At 33.6% G+C, this 15,237-nt stretch overlaps 1 protein-coding gene across 1 annotated transcript in view; it reads left to right on the top strand.

The window, feature by feature from the left end:
- LOC125658272 (uncharacterized) overlaps positions 1-15,237 on the top strand; it is a 72,664-nt gene that overhangs the window by 51,632 nt on the left and 5,795 nt on the right. The window contains exons 11-13 of the mRNA XM_048889492.2: positions 1,519-1,583; positions 12,741-12,860; positions 14,830-14,935. Coding sequence (XP_048745449.2) covers positions 1,519-1,583; positions 12,741-12,860; positions 14,830-14,935 — 291 coding nt within the window. The remainder of the gene's footprint in view (positions 1-1,518; positions 1,584-12,740; positions 12,861-14,829; positions 14,936-15,237) is intronic.

Here is a 15,237-nt window from a genome sequence, read left to right as displayed (position 1 = left end):
ATCCCTAGGTTACGAAATTTTACAATTTTAGTACACCTATTTCTGCTCTCTCTAGATGTATTTGGTTTTTATATAACACCGGCACTGAATATGTCTTTTAAATGATAAAGGCATTGAAACACTACCTCCTTGTCCTACCTCCCATTGTGACCTGGCCCAGGTTTGAAAAGAACTTGAATTTACACTGCATGAAAATCTGTTCCATTGTGGTTCTCGTGGATATATTTTTAAATTCTTTTGTAATTCTTTGTGTAATGTTTGGATTCTTATCCCAGCCCACCATGCATCCATGGGGTATACGAGGATACTGCATATTAATCCGACGAAATCTATTCTCGGGGGTTTTCAAAAGAAATTTGGAAACCTGTTATTTTGTGCAGCCTTAGCCATGTGGGTTAAGTAGAATGGTTTTAACAAGACTGACTATTTGTAGCAGAAGGCTATTCGCATATATATATATATTTGACAGCTTGTACCCTGTAGATTTTGAGAAGACTTTTAACAGATATTTTCCCTCTTTATATGTTCTTATACTTTTTTATATTTCGAAAGTTTAATTTTGTGTCAAATAATATATAGAAATATGAAACCAAAATACAATACACGAAGCACAGGGGCTTCTTATCCATTTTGTTCTCAATCTATATATAAATATCTAACAAGGGATGACATGAAAATAGGATACCGGTTGTAAACAAATCTCAAAATCACCTTAGTTTTAAGAAACAGATCGAATTTTCCTATCCAAAGGGCGTTAAACATCTCGTAATACAAGTCCAACGTAGTCCGATCCTTTCATATTTAATTTAATGAGTTTTATAAACGAAAATAATTCAAGCTGTCTGCGTTGTCGTCGATCACGCACAGGAAAAGATAACTCCTGCAATGAAAGTAACGTAGTCCAATCCTTTTATGTTCGAATTAATGAGTTTTTTGGACTGGAGTGTTGTACACTGCATTTAAAATCAGGCTGAAATAAAATATTACAAAAAAAAAAAAAAAAAAAAAAAAATAACAAATCCCGTTTTAAATACCGTTATTTGCGTAATTTTTTTTTTTTTTTTTTTTTTTTTTTTTTAGAATTTTTCGTCTAAATATAAACACCCCCGCAAGTTTCCGAAAGCTGGAAGTTAGTTTCATTACAACCTGTATCCTATTTTCGTGTCATCCCTTGTTCCCCTGTGCACGAAGTATACATTTCTGTTATTCATTATTAGCGTGAATTAATAATCTGAATACAAAAAATATCCTCACTCATATTTTCGACAGAAAATATTGTTTCGCTTCAATTAAAATGTTTTCACAACAATGATATTTTGCATCTTGACGTTAAATTCGGATTAAATTGCTAAAATGTTTAATGAGGCACATACACGTAGCATCACTTTTCAAGTTTAAGTGGAAAGGGGGGGGGGGTTGTCGAAGACGTTCACTTTACAATTGTCTAAAACATGACAATCAAAACGTTTTAATGAAGAATCAAATTCTAGATATAATCATTTCATCTTTATAACGCAGGTCCTAACTACGGATTGCAAAGAATGGAACAAGTTAAAGCAAACAGAACTGATTGCAAAGATGAGGTGAGTGCACCTTTAACAAGATGAGGTGAGTGAACTTTTAACAAGATGAGGTGAGTGCACCTTTTAGCGAGATGAGGTGAGTGCACCTTTTAGCGAGATGAGGTGAGTGCACCTTTAACAAGAACTATTTTATCTGTCCTAAAAATTAAGATATTGTCGAACACCATTAAACTAACAAAATGACTGTACGAGATATTAAAAATTCTTGTATTGCGGTTATCGACAGAGAACAAGCTAACGTGGCAATATAAATGCCAAAAGTCCATTTTTTTTTTATCTTGTGACATATGTTCAACATCTTGTGAAGTAGGTTCAGTATCTTGTGACATATGTTCAATATCTTGTGATGTATGTTTGATATCTTGTGATGTATCTTGTGATGTATGTTTGATATCTTGTGATGTATGTTTGATATCTTGTGATGTATCTTGTGATGTATGTTTGATATCTTGTGGTGTATGTTTGATATCTTGTGATGTATGTTTGATATCTTGTGGTGTATGTTTGATATCTTGTGATGTATGTTTGATATCTTGTGGTGTATGTTTGATATCTTGTGATGTATATTCAATGATCTTGTGATGGATTTTCAACATCTTGAGATATATATTCGATAATCTTGTGATGCATATTCTATATCTTGTGATATATGTTCTATAATCGTGTGATTTATGTTTGATATTTTGTGTTGTATGTAAGTATTACAAAGTAGCAAATCATCATTTGCCCTTACATCAACCATAAAACAATTGTATTTAAATCATTGTACCTTGTTTTCCCTTTTCGATACTTATGTCTGTAGCATTTTGAATTACGGATATGACCTAGCATTGAAAAGGTTCACCTGGATTGTTTTAAATTTGCAATTGTGTTCGTAAAACACTAATACAACCAAGGAAATTTTGAAACAGGGCATTTACCATTGTATCACGTTCGTATTTTGAGAATGTTCAAGTTTTGGTTTAAACTATTGCAGTCTGAAAATTGTGTATTTAATGCTGCATATGAATGTTTGTACAATATCTGTGAAAATGCAAAGCCGTAATTTTTGGTTGTAATATTACCTAGAAAAATCTATTCCTAGATGGTACAAAAAGGGTATTACCAAAATAAGGTTATCATCACATAATTTATCCATAGAAACTGGCAGACATAAAAATGTACCACGTGAAAAAAGGTTTTGTAAAACATGTATCACTGAAATTGAGGATGAATCCCACTTTTTGTTAGTCTGTCCTGTATATTGTCAGATTAGAGCTAAATTAGTGAAAAGGTATTATTGGAGTAAACCCTCCATGTTCAAATGTATACAACTATTAAGTGTGAACAATGTTTCAGAACTTTGTAACTTAGGAAAATTAATTTGCAAAGCTCTTGAACTAAGAACAGTCTATGATATTTAATTTGTATTGTCATTCTCCTTTTTTTTTTTACTATCATTATACTATTGTATTTACATCTACTAGATATATTTGTAGGAATTGGTCGTTTATTTTCAGCTATGCAATTATTATGCATGTTTGATAATCTTGTGATGTATGTTCAATATCTTGTGTTGTATGTTCAGTACCTTGTGACGTATAGATTCGATAAGCTTGTGATGTATGTTCAATATCTCGTGACGTATATTCAATATATTGTAATATATATTCGATAATTTTGCGATGCAAGTTCGATAATCTTGTGATGCAAGGTCGATAATCTTGTGATGTATGTTCAATATCTTGTGATGTATATTCGATAATCTTGTGATGTATGTTCAATATCTTGTGGTGTATATTCGATAATCTTGTGATGTACATGTATTTTCAATATCTTGTGATATATATTCGATAATCGTGTGATACATATTCTATATTTTGCGATGTATGTTCGATAATCTTGTGACGTATGTTCAATATAGTGTGTTGTATGTTCAATATCTTGTGGTGGATATTTGATAATATTGTGATACTTGGTTTTTTACCCTACGTCAACAGTCATTTAGGTCCATATGATATTCGCACAACACATTACTATATTTCATTGAGTGTTTTGAATACGTTATTTGAAGAAGCCAAAGCTAGTCCATACTTGGATTTTTCAACAACAGAATATCGACTGAACTCTATAATTATGGATATTGTCCCTTACAGGCTCTTTAAACCTCCACGGGTCATGGGCGATATTCCTCAGAATCAAACTGCCAATTCCTTAAACTCACTAACAAAGGAATAGATGCCGTCATAAAAAAAAGTCAGTTTTGCATTCCAAAATATTTCAAGTTCAAGTTTACACCCTGTATTTCCAACAAATATACTTCTACTATTGCATCCAAACTTTTTAATTGTAAACAAACTTTGCAGTGCCTACATATAGACCATCTTATACGTAATCCACCCACGTGGTCTTGTTCTACGTCTTTTTTCAACTATAGTCCAGCTGGACATGTCATTACTGGTTATGTTGATATAGTTGAGAATGAGGACCTGAAATCACTTATCTTAAAAGGTCCTAAATAATTCAAAGAACCTTGGTCTTTCAATTGACGACAGGACTTCATCTCTGTTGTGAATTATGTCGAAGATGTGCCAAATATGAAAAAGAAGAACATGATACATTGTCAGAATGGATTAAAAGTATAAGAGGAGTATTAAAATCCCGTATTAGACACATCAAAACAAAAGTACGCACCATTTATCCTTCTGTGTTTAGCAAACCAGAAGTGATCAAAGAATTAGATAGGTTACATGAGAAATATGTTTTGGTTGAAGCTGACAAAGCCTGCAAGAATGTTGTGTTTGTTTGTAAGGTTGATGTTTACAACTGTATTTTAAACGAACTTGGCATTAATTCCACATTTTGTATTTGTACTTATATTCCAACTGATATTTTAAAAGAGAAAATGCTTCAAAACCATGCTTCACACAGTGGGTTTAAGGTGACCCGAGTAAAATAACAAGTAATAACAGCATATTCAAATTAAACTAGAATTCTTCCAAGCGTCGCATATTTTTACTGAAATCGTTTGACAATACATAAACAAACATCGTATCACATGAGGAAATTACTATCGCTTAACTATTACGTCATCATACAAGTGAGGTAGAGCTAATTTTATCCGCTAGAATTTCAGTTGTTTATCACATCGGCACATGTGAAAAATGCAAATAATTTGGAGTTTGAGCTTGATATGTCGACATTGCTTTGGTAAATTTAAAAAGTGATCCAGACCGGTACAATATTCCCTCATGTTTAGCCTTTTCCATAATCTCGACTCAAAGGTTGGGTATTTCCCACATTCACTGCCAGATCTTATCAAAACGAGGCACAATATCCTAACTTCCGTATGAATAGGTGAAGATAACGAACAGCATATGAAAATAATAAATCTGCAATTATTACCTCTAGGAATATACCTTGACCGAAATAAAATATCATTTAAGGTCACAATGTAATATAAAGAATACTTTAGTCCATGCTATATATATGAAAATATGAGACTTGTATATCATCAAAGAAAACCGGGAAAAATCATCTGGCAAACAGATTTACACATATACAGCTTGAACACTGCATAACGGTAGTAAATGGCGAGAAGATATATGATATTTCACCCGTGATACAACTATAGACCTGTACATCGTGACGTATTTTTATATTGTTACGTCATATAATATGGAGTGCACTGAAGTACCTTTTATGATTTTTGTTTTAATTTTACTAAAGACACCTTAATCCCACTGCGCAGTTTAGACATATTTGATATATTAGTCAATGGGATGGATGAATATGATTTACCGTACCTACCCTGGATTTCTAAACTTCACAAAAACCCTTACAAAGAAAGATGTATTGCTGGATCGAGTAAATGTTCTACCAAGTCCCTATCTTTGCTCCTCACGGAATTATTAAGAGTTGTGAAGGAGAAACTTCAAACGTATGCAAGAAGTGGTGTAAATCAAATGTTGATTCTCAAATATTCTAAAGAACTTTCTGTAAATCTGAAATTGCAGAACTTTCCTCAAATCAACAACAGCAAAATGTATGACTTTTCAACACTTCACATGACCATTCCTCACGATGAATTAAAGACTAGACTTTTTGACATCATAAACAGTTGCTTCTTCAACAAAAATGGAAAAAGGAAATATTCGTATCTAGTGATCAGTCATCCCCAAAAATTACTTTGTTAAACACCACCCTAATTCCACGCAGAAGTATTCTGAAGTTAAAAAAAACATGCTGGAGTTCCTCATTGACGACATATTCGTAGTCTTTGATGATCAGGTCTTCCAACAATCTGTAGGAATTCTCATGGACACGAATTGTGGTCCTTTGTTAGCTGACCTGTTTTTATATTCTTTTGAGACACAATTTATTCAAAAGCTTCTACGTGAGAAGAAAAAATATCTTGCTGCGGCCTTCAACTCGACATTTAGATATATCAACGACGTTTTATCCATTGACAATAATAATTTCCATTCATATGTCGATTCGATATGTCCCTGTGAACTCGAAATACTTAAATATCTTATTGAAAATAACAACTAAACGCTATGATAAACGAGATGATTTCAGCTTCTCCATGGTCAACTTCCCATATTTATATACATGTAGCAATATTCCATGATAACCTGCATATGGTGTTTTTATATCTCAACTGATTCGATACACGAGAGCTTGTTTTGCGTATGATCAGTGTTTAAATCGAAGCAGGCCATTGACAAACAAGATTATGTTACAGGGGTTTTAGCAGTATCGTTTAAAGTCAGTATTTTGCAAATTCTATGGTCGTTATAACGATCTAGTTGACCGATACAACCTATCATTGGTTCAAATGCCGTCTGGCGTCTTTCACACTAATCGTTTGGCCGTTCTTGGTACACTTATTTTGAGTACGAATTACTCTATGTACCTGATTAGGACATAGGATTCACAGCGGGTGTGATCGGTCGACAGGGGATGCTTACTCCTCCTAGGCTCCTAACCCCACCTCTGATATGTCCAGGAGTCTGTGTTTGCCGAACTCTTTATTCTATATTAGCTCACATGTTTGATTATTGTATTGACTTTCATGTTTAATTGTATTAGCTCACATGTTTAATCATATTTATCTCGCTCATATGTTTAAATGTACGAGCTTACATGTCTAACCGTATTTGGTAATCGTACTAATATGTTAAATTTATTATTAGTTTACAATGTTTAATCACAATAACTTACATGTTTAATTGTACTAGCTTTTAAAGCTATCTAAGCCGTAATCTTTGGATATTAATATAGTTGGAATAGAAAACATGTGGTTTAGATCAAGCTATATACGCTATACACTATGCATATTATACAATTTTAACTCAATCGGATTTAAAGGTAATCAAGCTAATTTCCTATTTAATCATGTGTTCTCCAAATCGGATCGTGAACGCCCCATTTCAAAATATTCATGATCACGTGACGTTGCACGCAGAATTTCGAAAGTCAACAATTACATGGCGACGTGAAAGTATGGACGTCCTGCATGCTGTTGGCGGGACACATTCAAAGATAAAAACCAATCAGACAAAAACAGGGTAGAGAGAACCATTTTAAACAATGGAGGGCGAGTTACATTTCATGTTTAAATACTACTCTATATAAGAGTCAGGCAGGGATTGGGACATCAAGGTCTGTTGATTTTGATGAAACTTGGCATGGTGCTACCTTTTGCCTTTAGCAGTGAAAATTAACCTTAATTTTTTTTCTTACACCTGTCTGGTTTCCATAGTAATGATTACCTAGTTTAAGACATATCCAATAGCTATTATCCAATTATTTCATGCTATAACAGTAAGATTTAAAAATCAAATAATGCAAAAATTTGATATTGTTTTAAAATAAATGTATTGTAATGAAATATAGGGTTTATAAAACTGTTGATACTAAAAAATACATTAATGTTAATTGTAATATCTGGTCAATGTCCATGATTATGGGAGATAATCAATAATGAGTCAAATTAGGATTTTCCCCCTTTTCAACATTTTATAAGGTAAAAAAATTCGTAAAACCCAAGACTGGATATATCCAACAATATCAGTCATAAAATCATTAATTTTAGTTATAGTTGTAAATACATTCTTTTGGTGTAAATACCTACCCATTACTTAAAATATCATTTGAAATTATAATGATATTTCATCAACAGCCATTCTCTGTAACCACTTAAATATAGGATCCAGCACGCACTGTCACCGTTCTTCAATGGTACGTCAACTTAATCTCAAATAAGCAATGTAAAACCATTATAGTTTGGTTGATATGCAACTCCGTTGCCATGGCAACACATGCATATCATTCAGGTCACAAAATAGACACTTTTTACGTGAAAAATGACAATTTTCATTCAAATATGCTGGATTTAGTTGTTTGATTTCATATGAAATCATCATAAAATAATAATTTGTAGTAGTTTGTTACTCAGTTTGATATTTAGTTAATGGTTTGAATATTTCTATTATGATTTTATTTCTGTCTGGAAAAGAGGTGTATTTGATACATTCTAAAATGGCTATTTTAGAGGCATATTTTAATGATGGATAAAAATTCCTGCGTTCATCTTCAAATATTTGAATGCTGTCCAACAAGCATTGGAACTAGTACTATCATATTACAATAAGACATATTTGTGAATCTGTCTTGTAAGCTGTATTTTTGTTTTGTTTGCTGTTTTCCGCCACACTCAACGAATTTTCAGTTATCTGGTGGCGCCCAGTATTTATTGGTGGAAGAGAGGCCGTATGATTTTGAGCGCGATGCTCTAACCACTCGTTTTATGGAACGCCAAATTAACATATATTCAAATGTTTGAACCTATCTTCAAATATTGAGTAATTGAACACATCTTCAAATGAATTGAAAATACATGTAGGTACAATTGAATTAAAGAGGTCTAAATGAATTAGAGATAGGTGTAAATAATTATACCTATCTCTAAATAATTGAACCTAGGTTCAAATGAATTACATCTATATTTAATTCAATTAAAGATAGGTTCAAACGAATTATACCTATCTTTAATTCATTTGAAGATAGGAACAATTGATTTAAAGATAGGTATAATTAAAACATATCCATAAGGAATTTGAAGATAGGTAAAATTCAATTATGCTTAGGTTCAATTCATTTTATGGAAAATAATGAACGCTCCCTCTAACAGCTAGAGCCATCATGGACATGATGGAGGGAAACGCACAGAGCGTGCAGAGCAACGACCAGGTTGAAAGCAGAAATAAAGGTATTTTCAAAATCTAAAATGTGCAAATAGCAATATATATTTAAATAAAAATACCTATATGGCCATGTGTGAGAGAAAATTATATACCAATTCTACTGCACTTTCGCGCCAATAGTGACGTACCGGAAACAAAAAATGACGTATTGGAATTTGTTGGGGGAGTAGTTGTTATTGTCATTATCTTTATAATTAAAGATAGGTTCAATTCAATTACACCTATATTCAATTCTATTATACCTATTTTTAAAGAGAAGGACAACCCTAACCACATTGTTGCTTTTATGAATGAAGGTATACTTACTGATATCATAAATAACAGTCTTTAACAACAAAAATCCTTGCTTAACGATTGAATCAATATTAATCTATCATATATTTTGAATTACCCGCCGCTAAGAGAGCGGCCATTGAAGTTTAATTTATGACGTCACACCGTCTATTCCGGTTTATTTCATCAGCAGAACTGTAAACTTGACAAGTCACGAACAGTTAAGATTGGAGCCGTATAGATTTGAGCCCGTTATTTCGCAAGAAGAAACTGAGAAAAGAAGACGTTAAGTCAAGTAGCAGACCAGGCAGACAGTACACGTTTCTTCATACAAATTTTTTACAGTTTACATATAGTCTTTTCTTTTCAGATGAATTGCTTGGGTCAGGAATTTCGAGAGAAAAAAACCCACCCAACTTTTTCCCCATCTCCCCTTCACATCAGTGCAATTAACAGCTTTACAGGAAGGCATCAACCTATTTATTCGTAAAATCTACCACATGCAAATATTTGATGATCTTAGAATCTCATCAAAACAGGAACAGATGGTGTGACATCAAAATATTTGAGTTTTGGGGTCTTGAAAACAAATGAGTTCCACGTCATGACAGCCTCTATAGATGGCGGGAATTTCAATTTTTAACGTTTTCAAATTATTACTGAAGCTTATCTAGGTCGTATATCAATAGAATAGTATGACAAATTTTTATCATATAATTGATCCTATCTTTTATCATGTAATCTTTTTGGATTGCCTTTCCCTTTAATTCATGGCATTTGTACGTACATGTATCTTCAATTCTATTATGCCCATCTTCAAATCAATTGTACCTATCTCCAAATGAATTAAAATAGGTTTAATTCAATTATACCTATCTTTAATTCATTTGAAGATAGGTACAATTATTTGAAGATAAGGTTCAAATATTTGAATATATGTTGATTTGGCGTTCCATAGTGTATCCATGGGGAAATAATGCATTCCACGACTGTATCTGTGGGTAGCACAAACAGTATTCAAAGCCTTGATTTAACGGTCTAAATCCGAATGCCAGCACAGATGGCAAGTATGTAAGTTCACGTTCACCAACTTCTCACTATCTCAAATGGCACGAAATTGCTCTTGAACAATATTTCAAATAAACTAGATTTGTTTCCGGTGTAAATATGTGATAGGTTCAACAGGGGCATAAGTGGATGCTATCATCATGATTTTAACCGCCACCTACACTCTGTGTACTGAAGGAACATAACTCGTACGGCAAATAATGGTGTTTTCTAAAAATAAAATTTTAGAAGTCGATTTCTATGCCTACATCGATTTACACAAAATTTTAGATGCTCCTCAGGATTGAATATGAATATAGTAATTACCTAGAAATTTAAACTTTCTAATATTCATTTGGGAATATGATTTATTGAATTCTGAACATAGCACATATTCAGTTATTTTCATACAAGAACGTGCATTTGGTTTCAGACCTAGAATCATACACTAAATGAAGGACAAGGTATTTTTTTACCATTGATAGGTATATTACACTGAAATAAATGTTTTTAAACAGAAATTTCTCAGTTTTAAGATACATGTATTCATGTACCACGCCTATTATACGACCTGCTTGACTCTTATGTGGAGCAGTACTTAACATGAAATCACTCGTCAGTACGACTATATACTGTAAACGAAACCCTCATCTTCCATGGTGTTTCTAATATTTTTCTCGCGCGCTTGCACACATCCACCATGAACGGCATTCTTTCATAAATATGCATTAGAAAATCAACGTGTTCTGCTCACATTGAGTAGACCAGTAATTCTTTAATATCAGGTTATAATTTGTCGAAATTGTGGGCATCCGGGTTAGAAAAGGTCCTCAAAACCCCTTGCATGTCGTAAGAGGCGACTAAATGGGGTGGTCCTTTCGATGAAACCGGAAAAAACCGAGGCTCCGTGTCACAGCAGGTGTGGCAGATAAAAAAACCCACCCCTGCTCAAAGGCCGTAATCGCTGAGCATAGCCTAAATTTTGCAGCCCTTCACCGGCAATGTTGGTGCCTCCATATGAGTGAAAACTTATCGGGAGGGACATTAAACAATATACAATCACTCTATCAAATCATATTAATTGAACAGTCGCCAAGTCGACTCAGCAATTGGTAACCTTCTTAGTATTTGAGTCGCCTGATCCTCTGTGTAATCATACTACATTTTTACTACAATTGAACATTCCAGTAGGCACCATCAATTTGCCTTTTTCCACTATTCCTTTTACTTAAGGAATGTAACGACAACACTCTGAATTCATTTTCACATTTATTTAACTCTATTACACCAAGTATTACAATCAACTGCAAGCACTACAATCACTAAAGAGTTTTAGGACAATGGAGATAATTGGCCGCATTATCCACCAAATATGTACAAGGTCTGGGGTTACAACCGAAATACCAACACCCAAGGTGCATAACGGGCATGACGGAGGCCTTGTGTTGAACACAAATGCCCGGAAGTCCCAATGCTTGACAAACCCACATATGGACGGGAATGGCCCGGGACATATCTGTTTACCCTGTTTCCGAGAGATTGCTCCCTGGTTAAATAGTACTTACTGACACCGAGTACTCCAGACTGTGAGCCTTCCCTCCTTTTAAAAGAGGTGAAGGGGGCACCAAGTATGGCTTAAACTTGTAGAACCCCAACCATACATTACATGAGGGGTGACACTTTCCCCACTAAACAACACATGTCCCTGTCTTAGTTGACAGATGGGAGAAACACAGACCAAAAATGTCCCGAAACCCCCCTTTAAGTCCCCCCAGACCCGGTGACAGGAAAGGACAATGCGACGGATTAAGTTATGAATGTTTGATCTTAATAGTTTGATTAAAGTCAATCTGTTTGATTAAAATCAATCTGTTCGACACTGCAGTGATGGCTCTATTATAGAGTTTTTGGACTATAATTATTGTGAGAAGTATGGTTCATTGACTTCAATGCACAAAAGGTGAGATTTGATGCCTCAGGTGGTCTTGCTGCTCCAGGAAATTTCATCTTTGATGTCAGCGATTGTATAGGTCCTCTGATGAATCTGAAAAAAGAGAAAACTAGACGCAGATTACTGTTGCATTGTTTGCTGTACATGAAATGATTATCATCATCATTAGTATGAAAAAGAGGGCTGGGTGGGTGGGTTTTCAGATTCACTTTGGAAAACAATGTATCTCTCTTGACGGGAAAATTTTAAGAGGAAGTAGAGGAATTTGTCAATTTGTACCACTATCTACTTCCTGTGAAAGAGCTTAGACAAGTTGTACTTGTCATTCCCTAATTTTCTTAGGGGTGCTCCGTCAATTAAGTGTGATTATTTGTATATTCATAAAATAACCTATATTATTTTTCATAGTTTATCATACTGACAAAACTTGGTCGCGTTTTTAAGATCGACTAAAATATGGTTCAATACGGCACGGCACATTAAATGTTTCATCGTATTAGCTTACATGTTTATGCGTACTTAGTTTTAAATATTTAATCGTACTAGCCGATACTAAATTGTGTTTATGTTTATGCGTACTTAGTTTTAGATATTTAATCGTACTAGCCGATACTAAATTTTGTTTATGTTTTACAGCATGAAGAAAATAAACCATTCTATATATGTGGTATTGAAGTTTCTGATTACATTGGAACCCTGGAGTTGGAATTCTGGCCCAATGAAGAGGTCAATGAGAGTAAATCAGTAACTATTGACGTACGTGTATTAAAGAATTTCTTATATCAGTTGACAATGGTGATCAATGATTTTGTGATCTACACTGTCTCTCACAATTTTCGGATATCCGACCGAGAGATCAAATTCATAAAATACAAATATTATACATTATAATATAGAAGGTGTTGCATGTCTCATGTTCGCAAAGTTTGAGATTTCATTGTAAACTGCTCTCCTAACTGAGTTGTGTTTTAATGCGCTGAAGTACAAAATTCAATGGTACAATAATGTAGTAACAGCTGAGGTAGAATTTGTTGACTTTATGGGGACTTCCTTGAATTGTAATTTGTGTTTATAGATAGAGACAGGAAATAAATCTTTTCTTGCACAATTTTACTTATGCACTTCGCTTTGAAAATAATTTATCGTTCATAATAACATCTTAAAAACTGTGTATATGTTCCGACAATTCGTATTCCTTATGAAAAATTGACATAAAGATATCCCTTTTCAATAGGAATGGAACTCGGAGTCCATCATATCTTGTGATTAGTAATAAAAAAATACTTTAAATACTACGCTGATTCAACTAAAAAAATATTCGGACGTTAATATTGAAATATGATGGAGTTCCTCATTGACAATATCTACATAGTCTTTGGCAACGAGTTTTTAGAATTTTGTATATTGTATTGCTTATAGGAGTTATGAGATTGAGCACTGTTCGTTATCTTCACCTTTATATAGGAGTTATGAGATTGAGCACTGTTCGTTATCTTCACCTTTATATAGGAGTTATGAGATTGAGCACTGTTCGTTATCTTCACCTTTATATAGGAGTTATGAGATTGAGCACTGTTCGTTATCTTCACCTTTATAGGAGTTATGAGATTGAGCACTGTTCGTTATCTTCACTTTTACATAAGAGTTATGAGATTGAGCACTGTTCGTTATCTTCACCTTTATATAGGAGTTATGAGATTGAGCACTGTTCGTTATCTTCACCTTTATATAGGAGTTATGAGATTGAGCACTGTTCGTTATCTTCACCTTTATATAGGAGTTATGAGATTGAGCACTGTTCGTTATCTTCACCTTTATAGGAGTTATGAGATTGAGCACTGTTCGTTATCTTCACCTTTATATAGGAGTTATGAGATTGAGCACTGTTCGTTATCTTCACCTTTATAGAGGAGTTATGAGATTGAGCACTGTTCGTTATCTTCACCTTTATAGAGGAGTTATGAGATTGAGCACAGTTCGTTATCTTCACCTTACATAAAAAAAAAATTATGCTCCTTTATTATCTCATCTGTTTTTGTATTCTTATGAAACAGAATTTATTTAAAATCGTCTGCATGGCTTTCGGCTTGATATCTGAATACACCAACGACGCTTTATCTATAAAAATTATTCACTTTCATTCATATGTCAAATCAATACATCCCAATAAACTCCACATAAAAGACGGCACATTATTCCACATCTGTTCCATACCTAGATATTTTATTAATGGCAAACTAATTCAACTTTATGACAAACGGGATTGCTTCAGCTTTTCCATTTTCAACTTCCCATATCTATGTACATATATTCCATTATCACTTGCATATGGTGTTTATGTCTCTTAACTGATTCGATACGGGACAGCATGTTCTGCGTATGATCAATTTTTGAAGCCGAGACAGTCTATTGAGAAATAAATTGATGTTACAGGGCTTTCAACAATCTTGTTTACGATCAGCATTTTGCAAATTTTGTGGTTGTTACTCTGATCTATTTGCAAATACAATCGTTTATTAGGTCGAATGCTGGTGGCAATTGTGATCAGACAACATGGGATGCTTACTCCTCTTAGACATTTGATCCTACAAATGTACATTTGTACCTCTGATGTTTTCATGGTTCCCTGTTTGCCAAATTCTTAAATTTGTATTGTTTATAAGTTTGATTACTGTTCTTTAATTTCACCCTTTCATACATCTAAATCAAGGCATATACTTTGTAGCTATCAAGGAACCCAAAGCCACTATCGTGCATCTACACCCAACGTATGAAGCTCAAATTTCCAAATCCACAACAACAATGCACGTTTCATTTTTACAAACCTAAAAGTAAGAATGACTTTTACAGAATTTCTCCTGATAAAGATTTCTGTTGTGTGAAATGAATATTATTATTCATTTTCAACAGTTTGTCTTATTTTTGTTGTGGTAGACGTCTGATTTTGCATCATATCAAGTATAACGACTTATAATTAAGCACGAGTCATCATTAGTATGAGTCATTTCGAGAATGAGTCGTAAGTAAGTCATTATGAGTAGGAGTTGTAATTAGTTTATTTCACAAAGAGTATGAATATGAGTCGTAATGAGTATGGTTTTTAATGGGTTTTAATGAGTATGGGTTTTAATGA

This window comes from Ostrea edulis, chromosome 9 (genome assembly GCF_947568905.1).
Source record: "Ostrea edulis chromosome 9, xbOstEdul1.1, whole genome shotgun sequence".
Lineage (NCBI taxonomy): Eukaryota > Metazoa > Mollusca > Bivalvia > Ostreida > Ostreidae > Ostrea > Ostrea edulis.
The sequence above is the reverse complement of the archived record's forward strand: the minus strand, read 5'-3'. Positions and strand labels throughout refer to the sequence as shown.